The sequence below is a fragment of the Epinephelus fuscoguttatus genome, linkage group LG19 (genome assembly GCF_011397635.1).
Source record: "Epinephelus fuscoguttatus linkage group LG19, E.fuscoguttatus.final_Chr_v1".
Taxonomy (NCBI): domain Eukaryota; kingdom Metazoa; phylum Chordata; class Actinopteri; order Perciformes; family Serranidae; genus Epinephelus; species Epinephelus fuscoguttatus.
Genome location: NC_064770.1, coordinates 29246108 through 29269924, shown reverse-complemented (window position 1 = coordinate 29269924; position 23817 = coordinate 29246108). Strand labels below are relative to the sequence as shown.

General features: G+C 39.0%; 2 protein-coding genes across 2 annotated transcripts; both read right to left on the bottom strand.

Moving 5' to 3' along the window:
* Positions 1 to 639: 639 nt before the first annotated feature.
* Positions 640 to 9766, bottom strand: rabep2 (rabaptin, RAB GTPase binding effector protein 2). The gene is made up of 12 exons (XM_049560627.1): positions 9549 to 9766; positions 6580 to 6735; positions 5799 to 5881; positions 5346 to 5714; positions 4941 to 5036; positions 4214 to 4312; positions 3439 to 3549; positions 2618 to 2696; positions 2496 to 2507; positions 2136 to 2290; positions 1696 to 1812; positions 640 to 1514 (listed from the first exon to the last, which is right to left on the bottom strand). The coding sequence occupies exons 1-12, from the start codon at positions 9571 to 9573 to the stop codon at positions 1410 to 1412; spliced, it is 1407 nt and encodes a 468-aa protein (XP_049416584.1). The 5' UTR covers positions 9574 to 9766; the 3' UTR covers positions 640 to 1409.
* A 3596-nt stretch (positions 9767 to 13362) lies between these two features.
* Positions 13363 to 21930, bottom strand: si:ch211-11k18.4 (uncharacterized). The gene is made up of 12 exons (XM_049562279.1): positions 21663 to 21930; positions 20900 to 21011; positions 19732 to 19825; positions 18257 to 18311; positions 17696 to 17836; positions 16948 to 17108; positions 16123 to 16221; positions 15823 to 15968; positions 15362 to 15533; positions 15146 to 15258; positions 14245 to 14329; positions 13363 to 14157 (listed from the first exon to the last, which is right to left on the bottom strand). Exons 1-12 carry the CDS (start codon positions 21778 to 21780, stop codon positions 14098 to 14100), a joined length of 1356 nt encoding a protein of 451 aa, XP_049418236.1. The 5' UTR covers positions 21781 to 21930; the 3' UTR covers positions 13363 to 14097.
* Positions 21931 to 23817: the final 1887 nt, after the last annotated feature.

Genomic DNA, 23817 nt, shown 5'->3' with positions numbered 1-23817 from the left:
AAGATTCGCGACAAGAAGAAACTGTTTTAGAACGTTGCAGAGAAAAGTTGCAGCGGTGTGAATTGGCCGGTCGGAGCCCGACTCAAGCCGGCTGATGTGTCACCTGTACCTTGAGCTGATCAAATCGTTGGCGGCTGGTTTTAGAACATAAAGCACGTCACCTGTTTCTACAACCAATCGACTTGTAGTGAAGTCCATTGGCTAAGCCAAAATGACAGTAGACGGCGTGTTCGCTAGCTTTGGCAGATGCTCTGTAGTTGCCTGTTTCAATGCATCTTGTCGCAAACCCTTGGTCTGAACTGGGCTTAAGGGAACTACAGTGGCAGACGCAGCCAAGCAGGGTTTTGTTGTCTGTTCTGGGCTACTCTAGAAACAACATGGCAGACTCCATGGAGTTGGACTTGCTTCATATAAACAGCTCATTCTAAATTAACAACAACACAATGATTCTTAGGTTGTGGTGATTATACATTTAAGAAAACATAATAATAAATATTATATTACATTTCTGCCGGTGTATGCCCCTAAATCCTACACGCTGGACCTGTAAGTGACTCTGAATGGAGCCTAGCGATGAGAAACTTTATCAGAGTATTTGATTATGAACTCAAAGGTTGAAGAAAAGACTGTGACAGCCTATTTTTACTTCTCAATATGTATTATTAACACAAAACAAACTGACATGATGTTACATATTCACATTTCTTCATGATTATTTTCTTAGCTTCTTTCCTAATCCACATCCATAAATTAGCTTAGAAGCTAGTGTGGTTGTGGTGAGAACAGGAATAGTTTATGATGCTAATTAAAATAAAAAGACAACAAATTAAAGTATGTAATAAAAATTGCATCTGAAATGCAGTTAATTTAGGAGAGTTTCTACTTAGTATCCCTATTATTCATTACTGCACTGTGATCTGTCACTGTTAGAGCTCCTCCTTCACAAAGAAGATGCAAAAAAGTGTTTGCATGGAAAGATAACTGCGTAGTTTGCATATCAATTACTGATACAGTGAAAAGTCAAGTGTTGGAATGTCGAGTGTTTTGCTGGAGTCAAGTCAGTTTTAACAACAGATACATTTACAAGTGTATTAGTAGAGGAATAAACATGTTACTGGATGTAAGAAAAAGAGTGCGCGAAAAAAGTTAAGTGTCCTCATGGTTAATTGAACGTCACTTTGGTCGCTAAGAAACAGTATCGGCCATTGACACCGAACCATCACCTCGGAAACAAACAGATAAATAATGTCTCTGTAGGAGTATCCATCAAATGTTAGATGTGCTCACAGCACCGGCTGTGATATCCCAGTGGTCACGACAGTGTCTCATGTGGAGGTGGTTAATTGGTCCTTACTGGTCACTGCTGTTTTATCTTGGGCTGCTCTTTGGTTCCTATGTGACTCTGTAACTCATGAGGCGTCTGCAGGTGGGGAACCACCTTTACTGACTCCCCCCTCCAGGATTTCTTTGACTTGTTCAATAGTCTCCGCCTGCCGAATTACCTCCAGCTTCACCTGAAGGGGGAGAGAGGGGTCAGTAAAACATAAATATGTCAATGATAAAATATGGAACTAATTTGTACCAGTTTCTGCAAGAGCAAGAAAAAGTTTTAGCTATTTTTTTTTCTTTTTTTTTCAATTTTCACTATCCCTACTCCACTCAAGCTGACTTCTACAGCCGTCTATTGCTTCTTACCTGCAGCGACTGGGAGAGCTGGACAAAGTCCCTCTGTACTGTCTGGCTGGTGTCAACCTGGGAGCGCAGACTGATTACTTGGCTGCGCAGCTCCAAACACTGTTGATGCAGGGCCGCCTGACAGTCACAAGAAAACAGATTTGACAATGTATTACTTAAGCGACTCACAGTGGGAGTATCAACAAAAGTTACTCTAACAGCAGCAGTGGATATCACCATTTATACTATTCACAATGTAAACTTGTAGAATCTTGGACAAGATTGGGTTTCATTTGATGAATTTAAGTTGTAGGCCTCCACGTTTAACAGCAAAACTATACCATAACGTCCGTTCACAAACTCTCACACGACTCGAATGCACCAGTTCAAATAACAGCACTACAGATGTCACTGAGACAAAAGTGTGAAGCATCAGCAGTAACTGAACAGATTGGACTTACTTTATCATTACCAATGGCCTTGTTGGTGTTCTGCACATGAGACAGTGCCACCCGCAGGGCTTCCAGCTCAGTGCGGCAGGCCAGCACTTCAGCCTGCAAGTGGTCCTTCTGAGCCTGGATCTTCTCTGTCTCCGTCTTCAGACTGGAGAGCTGCACTGCACACACAAACAAAGCAGATTATGATTAAAGAAAAAATACAGTTTATTACAAGTTGGTCTCATTTTCTCAGTTTCTGTCTCACCAAGGGGGGTAAAAATTTTAAATGTGAGAAAAAGGCTGAATGAAATGTGCATCTACACCAATCACAAGACCTACTAATTGGCTTCCCAGACTAATAATAAGCATGAGCTGTTCACTCACCTTCTAAAACTTCTGATGATCAGCGTTGCAGGTGGGAGCAGGGAGGAGGAAATAAAACATGTGTCAGTGTCACAGCAGTCAGTGTCGCAAACCTGCCCTGAATAATAATAAAATCAACAGACCGTTCTCCTCTGACCGGGTGTCCAGCTGCTCCCTCAGGTTGACAATCTCGATGCGGAGACGCTCCTCATTGTGTGCCCCCTGTAGGTTACAGGTCAAAAATCACCACACACACACACACATACATACACCACAAGCAGGCACATACAGTACAATAACTGTCTGCAATAAAGCTGTGCAGCAATGAGGCGGTAGCATTACTATTCATAAAAGGTGTCAAAACACAAACACTATCTCACAACTTGTATTGAAGACCAGCTGTTAGCTTGCTAATAGATCAGTTTTTCCATTTGAACAAATGTAACACTCTCACAACAGTACAGTAGCTTGCAGTGTAAATAAGCAGCGTAGGGAGAAGAGGCCAAGTTAGAATGATGTGTTTAAAAACACTAACTGACAATTCCTGCATAGTATAACCTTGAAGGAACCAAATAAATATTTGAAACTACCGAGAGATGGTCAAGGTACTTCCAGAGACAGAGCAGTGACAACCTGGTCACAAAATTAAACCTTTGTCCACACATAAAAGTTGACAAACATACAATCTAAGGGCTCAGACAATTACAGTCATCCCAAGAACTTTCTGAAATGAAGAAAAGCAGCAACTAAAGGGAAGTCACATAAACAAGCTTCTCACTGGTTTCTGTTCCCTTTATGATGCTATGTGAAACTCTTTATCTCATTATCCTCATTCAACAAGATGTGAGACAAGACGGTGTCAAATAAATTACTCATTGTGCTACGATACAAGTTTATATGAGTTTTAAGAAAACTGATTCCTTGCTGCAGCACTGTAAATAAAAACCCAGAACAGTAACTGTACCTGCAGTGTTGCTGGGAATGATGAGTCTGGTTGCTCAGGGTCCTCGACCTCTTCTCCTTTCAGTCTGGACAGCTCACTGCACACCTTCCTCTGGGAAAAGGACAGCTCTGCCTGGACACACAGATACAGGTTTGAACAACTACTTGTACTGAATAACGCACTAATAAACCTTATCTTACTTTATGGGTAATTATATAGTCTTGCTTTGGGAATCAATTGACTACTGTTGGCTAAATTAGTGTGTGGTGGATGAGTGAGTCATCATGCACCTGGGTTACACATTCATGGCAAAAATACAATTTAAGAGCCACAACTTTATTGCTTTTCTTGGCATCTTTCCATATTTAATCAAGATGGTTGAAATAACTATAAGAAATACATGTATTCTCTTTATTGCAGAGTCAGATGAAGAGATCAACACCACCCTTGTGTCTGTACTATAAATATGTAGCTGGAGCCAGCAGACGGTTAGCTTAGCTGAGCATAAACTGGACAAAGGGGGGGAAGTGCTAACCTGGCTCCGTGCAAAGGCAAGTACCTCCAAGCAACTTGCTTTCACACTGCGTTTTTGTATGTGTGGTTGAGTGATTTCCACTCTTTATTCTAAGCTAAACTTACTAGCTGCAGCTTCATAACTACTGGAGAGACGTGTGCTTGGTAGTGATTTAACGCTCAGGCAGAAAGCAAATAAGTGTATCTCCCAAATGGTGAATTTTTTCTTTAAGGACAATCCCTGACACAGTCACACACACTCTGTAGGATCATCATCACTCACCAGCCGACTCTGGACAGCGTTCTGTGATTGGCTAAAAGATTTCTGCAGATCCTGGAGAAGGGCCTCTGAAGTGTGGACCTGTGACTGGAGCATTGATACCTGAACACACACACACAAACAAAAAAATTAACGTGTATATACTGTCATAACTAGTCGATCTGACGACTATGTTCCCTTACTCTCTGACATCAGCAAATCCTCTACCACCCTTAGCTCGTCCAGAACTCTGCCACCGTGACTACAGCAAAGAAACATGATCCCGTTTCACTGATCCTGGCTTCCCTACAGTGGCTACATGTTACTTTTAGAATTGAGTTCAAGATTATTGATTATGTACAAAGCACTGAAAGGCCTCATCCCAAGTTGTTTATCATATTTTTAATTGCCCTTTGTCCATTCCCGCAGCCTGAGCTAATCAGATGCATTGTGTCTTGTTGTTCCAAGGTCCAAATTAATTCACAAAGGTGATAGAGCCTGTGCAGTCAGATTTCCTGGAGTCTGAAAGGACCCCACTGAGGAGATCAGGGCTGCAAACTCTGATCTTTTAAATCACTTTCATAACCCGCTTTTTTAAAATGTCTTCTCTGTGATTCCATTTATGTTTTACGACTTTTAAATATGTTTAGTTTTTGGTGTTTCTTTGATTCTCCCCATGTTTAATGTGCTCTGTTTTTATTGTGAAGTACTGTATGTGCTGTATACCCACACTCAGAGCAGCACTGCTCACCTGTTTGTGTGTGTGGTTGGTCTGTGTGTCCAGTTCTTTCTCCAGCTCCTCCTTCTCAGCCTGCAGTCGACTCACCTCCACTCGCAGCTCTGACACCTGCCCAACACACCACACCGTCACGTCATTACGCCACAAAGTCATCTGTCTATGAGGAAGATTTTAGTCGGACCAAAATCTTGCTATAATCAGAAAAACTACACAGATTTAAGTGTAAGGGCCTGAACACATGCTGCATTTTTGCGCTGTCAAATCAATTTTTAGCACAAGTGTAGCACCCAGCACCTGACCTCACGTTTTCCAGGAAGTGAAAGACACGACATGTGTATGAGCCCCATGGAATGGCGTGAATATTCTTTTTTTCATATAAGAAACCTGATCTCTCATATCATAGTTTTACATACATACCTGAGCATTTAGTGAATCCCAGTCGTTGTGCGTGACCAATCTGTGTCCGGCTGGCGGCAGGTAGATGGCTTCAGGCACCAAAGTTCCAGTGGAGAGCAGAGAGTCAGTGTCGTCCTGTGCGTTGAGTTTTCTGGGCAGAGACGGCGTGTCTAAGGAGAATGACGACAGCGAGGCTGAGTCACAGTGCCGCAGTGAAAAATACCCTTCTGTTATAAGCGATGGTCCTTCTCCCTCCGCCACTGTGTCGAGCTCCGCTGATTGGTGTGAGTTTCTGTCTGGTGACGCCGTGGCCTCGGCATCTGTCAGGCTGTTGGTTGTGTGTGTTCTGTTCATTTCATCTGCCTCCATCTTGCCTTTCCTTCCACTCATCTGACAGGTACAAAAAAAAAGCTGGGATTAAGTCCAGAACATTGGGAACAATTCAAGAGTAAAGACACAACATTAAACACTGACCATGCTCTGCCCACTGGCTCTTCTCCACTCCACAGGCTGAGACTGGAGAACAGATATCCTGGCCTCATACTGTGCTGCTGTCTCTGTAAACACGACAGGATAATAAAATAATAATGAAACAATTTACTCAGACAGATGAACAATATTTGGTTTAGCTAAAAGGCCGAGATTAAAAGCTCACAATACCTTTAAAAAAAGTGTAGCTGCATTTTATGTTACTTCCTATTTTGTTAACAATATGTTAGTTATAGTATGTTTTAACACCATTGCAAACTTTCATTGTTTTAAAAAGGAGCATGTCAATGTTTCCCACTCCTCTTCTGACCTTTCACCTTATTGAATAGCTTGGCAACATACCAACATTTTAGTCAGTTCCTTCTGACCTTTGTATTAAATGTTAAACTAATACTATTGATTGAAAGTCAACATTGTAATTAATATTACTTAATTCATTTGGAAGTTTAGAAACTACACAAAGAGGAACAAAAAAAGAAAATCATAAAACCTAGAGCTGTTCAGGTTTTTTAAAAAAAAATCCCTTAAAAACACAGTATCAGTATTTTTTGCAGTTTAAAAGTATCATCTTCAACAGGTTTTTATCGTTAAAACATATCCAAAGGAGATCCAAATTATTTAGGCTCTGATTTACAAAAGAAAGAAATATATAAAAAATATTTAACCATATATAATTAGACAAAAAAGGACTGTAACAAACTCACTGTGCTTATCAGGCACATGCAAACACGAAGGCACAGCCAACCACACTTACACACATACTGACCTCTGAGAGCCTCCTGGAGAGACTGGATCTCTTGATCACATTGTTTTTGTAGCTCTGCCAGTTCCTCCTGTTTGCTCAGCTCACAGATCGTCGCCACGCCCTGCCAGTGTTCGACTTGAGCTCGGCACTCGGCTAGCTGGGCCTGCAGGCTCGCCTCTGAAAAATGATAAACAGCAGGTTGTCGTGTGTTTTGCCTTCATTATGTTGTCTTGAGGATGTCTGCATCAGTAGGGTCGGAATCACACCAGTATGAGAAACAGTGAGGTGATGCAACAAAAAGGAATCTGCGTTACTAGCTATCAGACAAGACCTTTAAATATGTAACTGTAAGATAAGAAGAAAGCAATCTGATGTCACGGATCTATGTGCTGGGAACTTTGTAGGACGCCGCTCTAAATTCTTTGCATCACTCACTTTTGTAAAACTACAGCATGTTTATGTCATCCTTGTTATCTGTGCACAGAGTAGACTGATAGAGCTGTTTGAAAGTTGCATGCAAGTCTGCCAGTTGTGTAATGGTGTGTATGTGTATTTATGAGCAAGGATTAGTCCATGATTGACCCAATCTGACAACATTCTTAGTTGTTTGAGTGTATGACAGGAGCATAACCAGCTGATCACATTGTTTGGTACAGAGGGAGATCAATGAGGAGAATGAAGCTTACAGTCAGGTCCATAATTATTTGGACAATGATACAGTTGTCATCATTTTGGCTCTGTACACCACCACAATGGGTTTTAAATGAAACAATAAATACCTGCTTAAAGTGCAGACTCTCAGCTTTCATTTAAGGCTTTTTTTCAAAAATATAGTATGAACCGTGTAGGAATGACAACCATTTCTTCACACAGTCCCCCGACTTTAAGGGCTCATAAGTATTTGGACAAACTAACATAATCATCAATTAAACAGTCAGTTTTAATACTTGGTTGCAAATCCTTTACAGTCAATGACTGCCTGAAGTGTTGGACACATAGGCATCATCAGATGCTGGGTTTCTTCCCTGGTGATGCTCTGCCAGCCCTTTACTGCAGCCATCTGCACTTCCTGCTTGTGTTTTGGGTGTTTTGCCCTCAGTTTTGGCTTCAGCAAGAGAACTGCATGCTCACTTGGATTCAGGTCAGATGATATGACTTGGCCATTGCAGAACATTCCACTTCTTTGCCTTAAAAATGTCTTTGGTTGCTTTTGCAGTATGCTTCAGGTCATTGTCCAACTGCACTGTGAAGCATCGTCCAATGAGTTTTGAAGCGTTTGGTTGAATCTGAGCAGATAATGTAGCCCCAAACACTTCAGCTTTCATCCTGCTGCTCTTGTAAGCAAGACAAGACTTCACTAGAATAAAATCAATCAATACATATATATTCAAATCAAATCAATACATATATATTCCTTTTGTCAATCACAGATAAAGACATGTACAGTATGTAAATTTACTGTTCATGCTTAGATCTGGGGTCAAATAGACCATAACAGGCGATGAAATAAAATCAGTTTTCTAAGTTATTATGTTAATATTCAGTGTCTGGGTGATGTGATAATTACAAAAGCGTAATGCATTCACTTGAGGAAAAAAAATCTGCTTTGATTTGCCCCCACTAAGTGCAGCGAGTGGGAGTCACAGCCAACAAGATCGCAAGTGAAGCCCAGGATGGGGCTGAGTAGCTGGGGGTCGACCAAGCCATTATTCTCAAGTGAATGCATTACACAATACAATGCATGTAGTAGGGCTGTACCATATATTTTTTCTTCATTGTCATCGTGATTTCAATTTGCACAATAAACACACTGTAAAAGAGAATATCAGTAGAAAACTGCACTTTAAAATGTAACTGTCATCCTGTTTAATGTGTATTTTGTGTTAAGTTCAATGTTCAATTTGTTAAATAATATAAGGCTGAAATAAATCCCTTGCACTTTTTTTTTATCAATCTGCAATTTAATTTAATATCTGTTTTAAAGGTCCAGTGTTTAGGATTTAGTGGCATCTAGCAGTGAGGTTACAGTGCTGAAATCTCTCCTGTGCACCAAGCGTTTAGGAAAATTATTGTGGCTGACATGAAAATGCAAATGGCCCTATCTGGAGCCAGTGTTTGGTTTATCCATTTTCAACATGGCAGACTCTGTGGAGGAGGATCCCTTCCATATGTACATATAAACAGCTTATTGTTAGGTAATGAAAACACAACAATTCCTATTTTCAGGTGATTATAGATATTATATACCACTTCTGCCTATAGATGCCCTGAATTCTACACACTGGACCTTTAAGGAGGCCTATCTTTTTTTTTTTTTTAGCTGTCAGATCCCTGGATCTCCTGGACCCTGAACACAACATTAGGATTACTGTTGCTGCCATTATATGTAGAGACTTTACTCACACTCACACACACACACTTCGTTGTATTTCTTTGACTAATGTGGCAAAGCACAGCTGAGAATCTGTCTTATTATGTTCGACAACTTTACAGTAACACTTGTTGCTCATGTTTTAGCAAACGGGTAAACACTTAACATGATAAGGGACCTAAAGTTGCTAAACTGCTAATGAAGCCACCTGCAGCACATAGAGAAGAATCTGTTGTGACAAATATGACTTGGTACAGTAGTCACACCACTGTCTATGATACTAGCAAATGAAGGAAGTGAAACTAAGCTCTTGTACTGAATTAACGCGGTTTATAGAAGGTGCTGGACCCCAGTTTTGACAGTTAACTTAGTTAAGCTAAAGTGTTAGCTAGCGGCTAGCAGCGCCTGTTCTATGGTCAACGATGCTAACAGGCCGTTAAACGGTTTACTGACCACAGCTGCTTCACAATCAACAGGTTTCAGTCACAGTGCAGACAAACAACAAGTTTACATTACTGTATACTAAAAACTCAAACTGTAAAGGTGACAGCACATCACCTCACAACCAATCCCGTTACACGTAAAGCAGATTAAAGTTTACCGCTGCAGTTTTTATTACCTGTGTCTTCACCGCTGGAGCTCATTTTTTGTCAGACAGACTTCACCTGACGATAAAAAAAACATATCTATCAAAAATCCGGGAAACCTTTCGGAGTCATTTTGTAGAAGCAGCAGAGTTTAGGTGTGGAAATGATCAGCGCAGTGTCAACTTCAGGAAACAACTTTCCCCGGTTTAAGCCTGCGGAAATGACGTCAACCTCCTTCCTGTTCACGAGTGCCTTGCCCTGTGCGCTTTGGCTTCTGATTTGACCGGATTTTATGGAGGTTAAAATACCAAGAAAAGTGACCACAGCTTTGGTTTATGTTGCTGCCACTCCCTGGACATTAGGCATCCTGTCATCATGTCCACTGTTTGGTGACCGCTGGGGGTCACTGAACCCCAGTTTGTACGTCACAAAAATAATACACCATATACTGTAACATTATTTATTTCTTGTTTTATGTATTGTTATTCATTATTCATTCATTCATTTATTATTATATTTTATTATTTACTCATTCTTATAATAATAATAATTATCATTATTATTATTATTATTATTATTATTATTATTATTATTTTCATTTTTATTTTTATCTTTATTTTTATTTTCATTATTATTAAAGAACGATAGCTGATATTTACTAATTACGCACTTACTTTTGTTATTTAATTCCGACATTAAATGGAAAATGATCACATATATCTATATATATCTATATCTATATCTAGATAGATAGATAGATAGATAGATAGATAGATAGATAGATAGATAGATAGATAGATAGATAGATAGATAGATGCTATTTTGTTTTAAGTGCTGAAGTTTACAGTGAGTCCTTGAGACTATCTTACAGAATTCAAGGATCTTTGCCCCATCAGCAAAAATAAATAAAAAAGTTCAAAAATAAAACTAGAAATATAAACTAATAATAATAATAATAATAATAAATAACAAAAATGAATAATTTTTTTTATATGGCCCACCAATTGTTATTATTTTCATTATCATTATCATTATTATTGTTATTATTATTTGATCAGCATATAATAATAATTTATTTATTATTTTTTATTATTATTAGTTTATATTTTTATTTTATTTTTTTTTATCTTTATTTATTTTTGCTGATGGGGCACTGTGATTTTGAAACAGATCCTTTAATTCTCCGAGATAGTCTTGTGGACTCACTGTAAACTGCAGAACAAAAACAAAATAGCCTATATATTATTATCATATATGAAAATTTTCAAGTTTTTAATGTCAGAAATAAAAAAAAAAAGTTAGTGTGTGATAAAAAAAATTGCATTTCTCAATTTTCTTGGACATATATAAGAGAAGAACTTAAAATTACTGTAACACTACTGTAACCTCTTTGATGAAAGCAATATGGAGGTATTGAAAAATGACTTTTTCCTCTCTAATAAGGATACCCTCTGGTGGAGGAAGACAATTTTAAGTTATTTTATATTTTGGTCCTCGTGAATGGTATGTTATTACTGCTCCCAGCACTGATATATATCCTTTGCAAGTTACCTTTTCAAAATTAAAGAGGAATGTATTAAGAAGAAAAATCCAAATATTACGGCAAATCACATCTCTCTTTTTTTCAGATTATCCCTCAGTTTATGTAGGATAGAATTCAAATGTAGCTCCTATTTTGAAGGCAGTGTGCAGGAGGAAGGTCCTGCTGATCAGAAATGGTGTCTCTTGGACTCTGTGTCATGATGAAAGATGTGGCTGTGTTGCTCTGTCATGGCTCCCAGTGCTTCCAGTGCAATTCCTCCATTCAACAAAAAACTATCAGCACAGAAATCTGTTTCTTCTGTTCACAGTGCTACATACCAGTGCACAATGAGCTTCAGCTGTGTGTTATCAGCTTTGGCAAGCAGGTCACTTTTCATACTGCATGTTGATATGATGTGAAGTCCTCTGTTGTCCTTCACAAAGGAAAGATTATGTAATAACGTACTGTATGTGCATGACATCATGTGTTCAACACCTTAAATTAATATGAGTTATGTTAGAGGGACTTCATAATGTTTCACTTTGCGGTTAATCATCCCTCTTATAAAAGAAAAGAGCAGAACTCTATCTGAGTGATTCATAAACTTCATCTGTAAATTATTTCACTTGGCAGTGTTTGACAGAGATGTTAAAAGTCAAGCTTGGTAATAACCTTGAAACTGGAAAACAGTGTTTTATTGGCAGCAGTCCTTTTGCACCTGCTTCCTTTGCTTGACAAAGGCATGACTACAAGGTTTATAGTTTCCTCTGTTTGCTTTTCAATTTAAAACAAAAGATTTGAAATCACTGTTCTCACCAAACTGGAAACCACATGCTATAAACAGTTTTCACCTGTGATTACAGCAGAATCCTTCCATTTATATGCCCTGGCCAAACCTGCGAGTCTATTTTGATCCAACTTCATTTTCCAGCCCTGATACTCTTACATGCCTCTCTTCGATTTTCATCTCTTCATCTAGAAATCTGATATCGAGGATGGCATGCATCCTGCCCCTATTCATCTGCAGTCAAACGGGTGTGGCAAGAACAAAACTATGAAGCAGAGAAGAAATATAGGTACAATCTTACAAATTAAAACAGATCATGATAATTCTTCACAGGATCCATTTTAGCAAAGCTAGATTATCGAAGATCTATCCAAACCTCTCTGATATTTGTGACAGATGCTGTCTCAGGCAGGATTAATATCCCTGAAAAAGAAAAACATGAAACTTTGCTACTGTGTCATCATACATCCAAATTACTGAATGAAATTTGGTAACAGAAAAACATAACAATAAGGTCTTACATTTTATGATTTTAAGACATTTTTAACTAAACTTGAGACCGATTTTTGGGACAAATCATATTTTGCTTGATCAAACATTTAAAGAAAGTATAAATGTAAGTAGTATACATGTGGTCTTGTGCAGAGAGAGGTATGTAGGAATATGGTTGTTAAAGCCAGTTGGGTTAATCTACATTTTGCCAACATATAAGTAATTAAGACCTCACAAATTCTATTTAATGACTTTTAAGGCCAAATATTTATAAAATTGAATTTAAGACACCCTGCAGATATACTATAACCATTTTATTGTGTATTTTCACATTTCCGGTGACTTGCTTTTGTTTTTATTTCCTTTAAAAAGTTTAATTGTAGGCATCAAAACATCAAGTTGGTTTTCACTGAATGTGAAAACCAACGTGGCAATAAACCTTACTCTGATTCTGATGTGGCGACTTCAGAACACTTTTTCCCAAACAACACACATTTTTGTATGGTTACACATAATCAATAATCATCTGTCATCTTCAAATGCAGATATTTTCAAACAGGATTTGGGCAGAGCATCATGTCATTACTCCCACCTAATGAAAATCAAAACAAAGGATATCCCAAAATGTGGCACTAACCCTTTTGTAAAGGCATCAGTCCACTAGAGGCAGACATTTTCTGCAGAGACTGTATCTAAGATCTTCAGGGTGGTACCTGACTTGTTATTCAAACCGGAGAGTCAAGGAATTTAGAAGTACGGAGAAATGATCACATGCACAACTAAAACCTGAAATGCACTCCTCTTAAGATTTGTTTCTTTCTTGTGGTGAAGTGAGTAGTCTGCAAGACTGCATCTAGACCCCTCTAGTTTTTTTTTGTTTTTTTTTTAAAAATCTTCACCTCAATCAATCAATCAATCAATCAATCTCTGTTTTTGTCTGTTTACACGTGGAAAAGAGGCCAAAACGTAGAGAAAAATATCCATTTACAAAAATATCTGCATGCGTGTAGATGGGGCCTTAATCTCAATAAGGAACCTCCGACAGTATATTGAACACTATTTATTTAATTCATTTGTAGTTAAAACATGGTCACAATATAGAACAGGAAAGTACAAAAACTTCACTGATAAAATGTTCGATTGCTGGATATTTACTTCAATAACAAGAGTTGTGTGGATAATTGAATATTCTACACATTACCTTTCACAGACATTCATGATGAGACCTGGATTAATACCTCAAACTGTAACTTCATGATACCAAGCAGCCAGAGTACTGTATAAAAATGCTGGTGAAAGTCTTCGGAAACTCATACAAAGTGACTCATATAAACTAGTGCTATATGCCATATAACCAAAATACAATTTCTCTGATAAAGAAATATTATAAATAGTTTGAAAATGTTTAAATATCTTAAAGTGGTATTCATTTGACTGGTGCAGAGGCACAAAATACATGTATATAAATGCTTACAACAATAAGTGATCAGTAACAAAAGGTCATCTCCAAACACTAATCATCTGCAGGTAGTGTGGTTTTGGAGCGTTTACAGAGGTAACACCATCTAATACGTAAACAAACTTTACAGTATCCAAAGCACCAAAGCTTTTCTACAAGTGTACCATGTGCTTAAAATGTACATCTGCACACTTCCACAGTATGCAGCATCTAGTGGTCAGTGACATGACGGCTGGTGTGAAACCTTGGCAAAGCTTTTATTTCATTTGGTCCGACGTCAGTGTGGGGATGTGGAATCGCTGTGTGCATCACCGTCTTTCTTTACAAGTCCATGTCCTGATCGCTGACACTCTGACGGAGGTAATCTTCATACAGCTTTTTCTACAGGCAAAGATTAGACAGTTTAAAATCCCAATAATGCATTTCTATTAGTACCGTTTTAGTCATACTCAAACACACTTGTAATACCTTTTTGGTCTTGACCACCTCCTGGATGTACTCCAGCTTCTCCTGCAGTTGCCTTTTTTGTTTGCCTGACAGAGTTGGTTGAGTGCTGCAAAGAATTGAAGGGAGTTTGATAAGAAATGTGAAAGTTTGTTTTTATCCTTTGTCATGAGCAGTGCTGCAAAATCACAGGGAGCCCAGATCACATGCAGCTGCTTAACAGATTATCTTCTTGATTCCACAAAGGGAAATCAAAGTGTCACAGCTGCAGTAAAAAAACACAACAACCTGTAAAATACCACGGGCAAGAGAAAATAGACACCAAAACAATCTCAGATACAAAGATACTACATACAGTACAAATGTAGTTTATGTACCAAACTGTACTACTGACTGGTGTCGACTATATTGGGCCCAATCTGATCCTTTGTTTCATGTCATCTGTCACACAAGTGTTTTTACTCAAGAGGCTTTCATGCACAGCAACGTAATGACGGCAACGAATTTAAACCTTCACTGGAATACAGTTAATTCAGGTGACTAAAGCAAAGGCAGCATCGAAGCAACAAACTCTAGAGAATACTCTCTTAAACGGACGGAGAAGTCCCTTTCGAGACAGTGACAAGGCTGAAAAGATTAAAGAGAGTTTGTTATTTGATTCTTTCTTATTTTTTAATAAAATAAAATAAATAACATGAAATAAAATAAAATACATTATGAAACTTGGATACAGGCATTTTTTTCTTAAAAATTTAACTGTCAAGTATGTACATTTGAACTTGAAGTGTGCACTGTGCAGATGAAACTGCACTAGAGCAAAGGGTAAATGAGGACTGAGAGTTCATGTAGAATAAAATATATTACAATGAATGAAAATGGTGACATTACAATAACAGTAGATGAGCAGATGATGGTGCTGTCCTACCTGAAGGAGAAGCGTGCGATAATGAGCAGGAGGAAGGAGAGAAGGACCAGTCCGCCACAACTGTAAAGCTGCTGCTCCACAGAGAGGGACTCCAGTACTCTCACTACAGGAGCCTGTGGATTACAAGGGCAGCTAAAAATCAGACTTGACTGCTTTATGTCGACTGTGCAACGCCTACAAAACAACAGCGTGTGGTGCACTCCCTTGAACACTCACCAGGTAGAGTGAGAGCATCTCTCTGCCCTCGCGGCCCATAGCCGCCTCCAGCAGCTCCTGGGACAGAAGGCCCAGCACCAGTAAGGCCATCAGAGCCATGGGGATGGTGAAGCCCAGCAGAGTCAGGAAGCAGCTCTTACAGCGCGCCCGTCGGTTCCTAGTACCGGTCTGCCTGTGAGAGCAGAGGGTCGGATTATTCTCTGAAGGCATCATGGACTGATGCTACTGTGCATGTGTCTCAGTAAGATTAAATATCTGCACAGGATGGCGCTTACAGTTGGGATGAATAGGAGTCAATGAAACAAAAGTGCAAAGACAGTGACCTCAACTGGCTGCTGCACACATTTCTTTTCAATCAAGTTAAACACTGAACATAATTTTTTTTAGTAGTGCAACAATAAAGCATGTCAGGTCATGAAACTATACTGCATTCTGAGGCACAAACTGTTTCTGTGTGTTACCTGTCATTATTGAGTGTATCAGTGATGGCCTCACTGATAATCTCACAGTCCTTCTCCAGGGAGTTGAGTGTATTCTGGACTGTCTGGTTTATGGTTTTCTCGACGGTGCGACAAACCTCCTCAATCTGGTTCACACAGCGACTTGGCTGTGAACAAAGACAACAAATTACAATGTGCGCCCATCATTATGTTTATATTAACCTTTAAATAATTGGAATTACAAAGAACAAGTTGAGGTAGCAGAGACATGAGCATTAACAGCATACAATCACCTGAAGCTCAATGAAGTGCGACCCTTACCTTACTTGGATTAGGAATGTAGATGGTGGGCATGTCAAAACCGCATTTGTTCAGTCCTGGTCGCTTGCAGAGCTCCTGAACAATCTGCATCATTACTCTCTGAGACAGACAGACACAAAAAGACAAATAGGTCCTTTTGAGTGGATATAGACAATGGCTAATAATTCTGGTCAAACGGACTTTACTTTATGGGAGAGAATGTTCATTTACTTGTGTGTTCTGAAAAGAGCTGCAATAGTCAGTCAATTTATGGTTAGTTCATGGACAGAAAATTAATTGGCTGCTGTTCTGATCATCAAATTTAATCCTTTTAAAGCAAAACAAGCCAAACATCTACAGGTTTCATGCTTCTTAAATATGAGTATTTGATGCTCTTTTGATCAAACATGACAACATACTAAAAAGCTTTGGACTTTTAGACTGTTGGTCAAATGAAATGATGTCACCTTAGGCCCTGGGAAATTAGACAGGGCAATATTTCACCTCTTTTTTTTTTTTTTTTTTTTTTTTTTACATTTTATAGACAAAACATTTAATCTGAAAAATAATTGTGAGTTACAGCCCTACTTCTGTGCTCATACATACTTTAAAACCTGCATTGGTTAAGACACTCGACAGCAGCTTTCAACTACCCACACACTTTAACATGAAGAGGACATGCTCTGTTTTAGGTTATTATTCCTCCTCCTCTGTTTTTAAAATTCTTATACATGTGGAAACTCCTTTAACTGAGGTGAGTAAAAAATGCATTTGTATACATGTGAATGAAGAATGATGACAGTCCTAAAAAAATGGGCTTTTAAAGTGAGCTGTTGCTGAGCGTACCTGTCTGTCCGACTCTCCTCCAGCCTCGTCAGCCTTGCTCAGGTAAAAACGCAGACGATCTCCATGTTTCTCATTCAGGCTCTCCACTATGTTGAGGGTGCGCTTGCACAAAGCCTGACCCATGGGATCAAAGAAGACCAGAATCAGGTCACAGAGATCACCTGAGAGGGAAAGTGGGAAGGACTATTACACCACAACAGATTCTTACACAATGTCTATTGTATTAAATCTTCTTATTATTATATTAAAACGTATGGTAATGGAAGTTTGATGTCAGAGCGAGAACTCCTGAGTGATACTCATTAAACTTTTCTGTAGGATTGTATAAAGTTCTTTAATTGTTTTACTTGCTCATTACTTAGAGTTTTGTATCATTGTGCGGTTTCATCACACTGTGACAATATAATTGCACAGAAAGATGATTACAAAACTAGCTTACAAAAAAAGAAGCTTACAAAAGCTAGTTCGCAAAGGAAGTGGTGAGATCAGTAGCCAACTTGACAAAAGATCACTAATGGCACACAAATACTGTGGCAGAAATAACCGTGGCCTGGTGCCTTTAGAGGCTGGTATCTCACTTTAACTGAAGACATCACACATTCAACAGAACTGCTCCTCTATACTTGTATTATTTTTACAATGCCATTTAAAATAACTCGGTGTCACAACACCAGCTGCCACAGAAGCCCTAGGGGACCCTTATTAACTACAGTATGACAACAAGCAAGGTCATTTAGTGGCCACTCACCCAGCCACATGATAACCTGGTCCACATCAAAGGGATACTTCATGTCACCGTCCACCAACCCCGGTGAATCCACAAATGTCACCAGGCTGAACCGTTTCTGTCGCGACGTGCAGATCTCTGTGCTCAAGTACTCTGAAACACCTAGATATCAATTCAAACAGATCAGAGATCAAATCAGTACAGATCTCTGAGCATTAAATTCATCATGCTTCAAATAAGTTCCTTCATTTGGCTTTAACACAATTGCAGCATAGTAATGTGAATGCTTTCTGCTTTTTGATCCTTGTTTTTCTTCCATAAAGACAAGGGACTGTATCAGTGTCTTCAAAGGATAAAAATGTGAGGGTGCTGCCACTTTGATCCAATCTGTGCTGTTGCTGCGTCCTAAACAGGCTGCAGAAAAACTACGCCAAGCAACAAATCAGCAAATCTCTCCATCAAAATGCCGGGAATTTGGGAGTGGATCAGTGTGGTGGCAGCCTGAGGGGGGACAAAGTGCATCATTGTGGTAACTCTTTAGAATAGAACAGGGAGGGATTGTGATTCGAGCAGCAATCTCACCTTTGAACTCTTGCAGAGGCTTGAAGTGTGGATATAGATGAAGGGTGGCATTGCCCTACAGAAAAACAGAAACAAATTTGTCAGAGATAGTTTGTGAAGCAGGTGTCAGGATCTCCAGAAGAACTGAAAACACTTCAGAGGAGCTAATTCAAGTTGATGTAACAAGTCCATTTGAATTTCACATTACTTCTCCCTCAACCAAATATCAATCAATAAACCATTGTTTATTCAGGGAAAACTGACTGCGCATTAAGCTCTTTTACAGCAATGTCTTGAGTTCACATTCAACGGGCTAGGGGGATTCAAATATATGATAGCAATTGCAATAAAGTGATGGAAAAAGTTCATAAAAACAAATAAGTAGCGGGGAGTCAGTGGCTTAGTGGTTGGAGCAGGCGCCCCATGTACAAGGCTCTTGCCACAGCGGCCCGGGTTCGAATCCAGCCTGTGGCCCTTTGCTGCATGTCATCCCCCTTCTCTCTCCCTCTTTCACGCTTACCTGTCCTGCACAATAAAGGCAAAAATGTCCCAAAAAATATATTTTAAAAAACCCAAAAACAAGTAAGTAGCAGCAATGTATCAAGAATTATAAACAGCAATAAAAAACCAATCATATAAAGATGAAAAATTAAATATTAAGAATAGAGTCTGCAATAAAGGACGGATACATAACAACAACAACAACAAAAATAGTAATATGTAGAAAAGCATGTCTGTCAATTAACCAAAGCAGGAACACTGTAAAACAACCATATCATCTAGCATATACTTGATATAACCTAATGACACATACCTATCTACTTTAAATACCTCTTGTAACTCCTTCCATTTATTTGCTGCGAGAAAACTAAAAACTAATTTACCGAGCTTTGAAGTGATCTGAGGAGTTTCAAGGGATAAAAATCCCTGTGAGTGTGTTTGATGAGAGATGGATTTGATTTTAAAAAGAGAAGTGAGGTAGAAGGGCATCTTTCCAAGCAATGCCTTATAAAACAAAAAGGAGACAATGTTTTCCCTTCTATCAGTGCGAGAACACCATCCCACATTCTGATATAGCTCACAGTGGTGAGTTATAAAACCATCCGCAGTAATAAAACAGAGAGAACTGTGGTAGACGCTATCAAATGATTTTAATGTGGATTGAGCTGTATGCATATACAAAATATCGCCATAATCTGAGACTATAGTAGGCTGAATAATTGTCCTTCTATTTTCTAAAGAGAAGCATGACCAAAGTCTGTACAATGCCCCCAATTTAATTCTCACCTTCTTTGTGAGCTTAAGCACGTGTGTTTTAAATGAAAGCTTGTCATCTAGCCAGATGCCAAGGTATTTGTAATCTGTAAGACGTTCAATGTGGATGCTATTCAGGGACAGGATGGAGTAGGCGTCACGCTCACGCTTCCTTTACCTTGTGAATATAAACTCAACTTACAACAAATGGCACCTTATTGTTTTTGTACTGTTGCACTTACTGTGAGAGATTCTCTCTTGCGCCCACTTGTTACAAAGCTGAAGCCTTGGGTCTCAATAGCCACTCCAGTGCGCTGGATGTGCTCTTCGACATACCTGACCAAAAAAAAAAAAAACAGGTCACAACAAACAATTTAGTGATGCTCCAGGGGAGGATAAATATTTTGTCCACTGTCCAAGCTAAATAAATTAAAACTATACTATTCTACAAAATCAATAGTCTGTATTGGCTGACATAAAGATCACAGTAAAATCTTAGCTGCACTCATGCATTATGGATTGCATTTATCAGCTAAATGTTCCAATAAATTGCATAAAGGACAGTACCAAGGACACACACAAAATCAGCTGTACAGGCTTGGACAAGAACATTTTGTCACGTTTGTCACTTTGTGATGTCATCCACATCCAATCCATGGCACAGGTCCCATCATATAAATATCTCGAAGTCTTTGTTGACACCTCCCTAACCAGGAACACACATGTTGATAGTCTCTGCAGCAGATTACAACAACAGTTGCATTTCTTACTTTGAGAGTTCATGGTGATGATCAAAAATTTATGATAATTTTTTATCAGGCATTGTTAGAGGGCCTACTTAGGTACAGTATCACAGCTTGGTTTGGTAACCTCTGTGTGCAGTTAAAATACAGACTGGAGAATAATAGGTGTCAAAGAGCACATTTCCTTGCAGTCTATTTTTTTGAGCAAGCTACTCTAAGTCAAGCCAATAAGATCATCAATGACTCCTCTCATGTTCTGCATACAGAGTGCAAGCTGCTGCCCTGTGGTAGGAGCTTTAGAGTGCCTCATCGCAGACTCGACATATTTAAAAACCATTCATACCTCTGTCTGTAAAGCTTTTAAAACAATGGCAGATAGAGAACTGGAATTTGATTATGATGATTTGCTGATTTGCATTTTTGTAGAGGTATTTTTAGCATGTGATGTTATCTATCTATCTCTTTTGTGTTTTGTATGATGTTGATTTGTCTATGTATTATGTTGTATGTTGTATTTCTATGGCTGCAGTATGGGTGTAGGGCCCAAGACAATTTCCCACACTGTGGGACAATAAAGTTAATCTTGATCTTGATCATGTTTGCTTAATGTGGGCAGACTTGCTCTCTGTAAACTACACTGGGACATCCTTTCTTACAACATACTTACCAGTTGATGAAGGAGCTTTTCCCAGCAGAGTGGTTGCCCATCAGCATCACAGTGATCTTTTTTCGGGGAGGCAGCAACTTCACACCAACAGATTCAGCGACTGTGATCAAGCCTGGAAAAAACACAATGATTTTTTATTTTATTTTTTTATGTAAATTAAAGAATACACCTATCAAGTTAGACTGGAGCCATCATGGTGCTGTGGTTGCACCTGCAGGACTCAGGTCAGGCAGTCAGGACCAAGACTGCTGCTTGAGTGAGCTGGGCTGGAGAAGGGCCACAATCACTTCTGTAGGAGTAGTTATTTTCATTTATAAAAGCATTTATTGCTTTTAGTGCGTTCACGGTACTTAATTTCATTCATTCATTAATTTTCCGGGGACCCAGAATTCCTAGCGACGCCCCTAGATGGACTCTTATAAACTGACCCCAACCAAAACTCACTTTATAATGAGGTACAACTGCAAAAACGCTGTTAACGTGTAGCTGACTCATCAGTAATTAATTGGCAGCTGGCTGTTAAAACTAGCATTAATGCTAGCTTGCACAACGTCAGCCAATCCATAAAGTCCTTGCTTAACAGCTAACGTTAGCTAACGGTTAGCCCCCTGTAGCACGGATAAGGTCTCCAAACTTACTAAGCTAGCTAGCTAACCCCCGGTCAGCAAACAGTTTGCTAGCTTTATTATATTGACAATTAGGTCAGTGTTGAAGGGATTTCCAGCGAAGGTTTGAGTCCAGCAAAATATGTCAGCCAACTCACCACTGTCGGGATCCGTGTACAGTTGGTGACAATCCCTCAGGATGCGTTCATCGCAGGACACCCCGCCGCTTATCGACTCTGCGTTAGCGGCACTCCGGCTCTTGATCTTCCCAGACATTGTGATGGTATCAAACTTCTGGAGAGACTTGCTGAAGTAGGAGACTCTCTGAACAAGCTGTGAACAAAGCCGGTTTGCCTTATTTGAATCGCCCCGGTCCGTTGAAACACGGGGCTGAGACGTACACCGGCCACGTCGTCAGCGAAAGCGGCTTTTGTCGCACAGGCTTCTGGGTAATGTAGTTCTTCCACTGAGTTAATGTAGGCCACTTTGACTTTGCTTGATTTTTTGGTTTTTCTGCAATCACATAACCTAAACATTAAAAAAATAAGTAAACAAGTAAAAATAACAAGAATATAATGCCTCAATAAATACAATTTTAAAACTGTTTTAAATGAATGGATGGCTGTTTAGCTTCAGACAATAAAGGCACCTTTATTGTCTGAAGCTAAACAGCAGCATCTGAAATTGAGAGTCTGGATAAAAGTAAGTTTGTAAGAAGAAAAAAAAACACAAGTGCAATAAAGATTCATGTCCTGTTCAACAGTCATGACTATATTTCAAGACTTGGTAAGACTGTCTGCTGCACTAATGCAGTTATGGCTGCAGTAAATTTACAGGCAACCATTTACCCTAAGATTATGAAATACTTAAAGTCCTATGTCTGGAAATTAAATCCATGTTGCTATAATGTGTTCATCACTGAGCATGGCCTGAAAACATAGCCATTAACACCATGCAAATACAGTGTATAATTTAAATGTTCCCAACTTTGAAATAATCTTTTGCACCTCCTTGCCTGTCTTACTGAATTGACCTTACATATTCCATATGTAATGAGGCAGTATATCCTGCTGCTGTCTGAGGAAAGTATCTGTGTGGTTCAAGGCCACTCAGGGAAAACATTACAGTTTAGTAAATCATTACAAACATGACCACCCATTATACAGAAGTAGCCTATAGAGAGTGTTTTGGCCTGTATCCAGCTGGTGAGAAGAGCAGTCTCAGTGCACACTACACAGACAGTACACAATGTACAATGAACAGATATTTGTCCAATCGAAATGTAATTTTCCATAGTTTTTATTTAGCTGTCAAAAATGAACCTTTTCACAATTGGAAGAGAAACACACTAGACATTGATGTAGATCACCTAAGATCAAACAAAAATGAATTTCATTTTTATTGGTTTTGTAGCACTTGATAATGCATGAGGTCTCAAGATGTGCATAAATATGTGATGACGGCTTCTAATGTGAGACATAAAGACAGCTGATGTTACGCGTACAGTAAGACAATAAATACAGTGGAGAGTGTATAATAATCCTTAAGACGAGCACATACTTTATGGGGAAAGTACAAAATCAACTTAAGAATTCACACTGATTTACAATTTCAAGTGAGTCAAATGAATAACAAAAAACACGAGAGCAGACACTTTCAGTGCAAGTTTAGTAAGTGGACACCTCTTGGTTCATCTTCACATTATAGCATATACAGACAATCAAATCAGCAAAGCCTCACGTATAACTCCTCCTACGATTTATTTATTTTTTCTTGTACTAACCACAAGCCAAAATCATGAGGCAGAAAAGAAATCAGTGAAAACTTTTGAAGGCAAAGGTTAGAGGATTTTGTGACTGGCAGGTTGCCAGTTTGAATTAGTACAGTTGGGGCAATCTTACTGGGAAATACTCGCCCTTCCTGCAACAATAAATGTTATTAGTGCTCCGACTGTAAATGCTCTTGTGGAGCTGGTAAGTAGTCTGAGTGCACAGGAAGTCTATCAGAGCTGAATGTGCATCTGCATAGGTGTGAACATTTTTAAGATTACGCTATATAAGGCAGCTGCTGTATTTTAGTGACGTTTGAACAGCACACACAGCTGTTGGTATCGCACCTTTTGAATATCATGTCATGCAGGCAAATGTTGTAGCCTGAGCAGGGGTGAGAGCAAATAAAAAGGACTTGTAGGAATTGTGGCATTACATCAAACTATTGTGGACCTAATTTAATAAGTTGTTCTTGTAAGAGGTTCACTTCCAGCCACACTCTTGTTCCTTTCCCACAAGTGCCTTTTTGGCATCACTGCAGCAC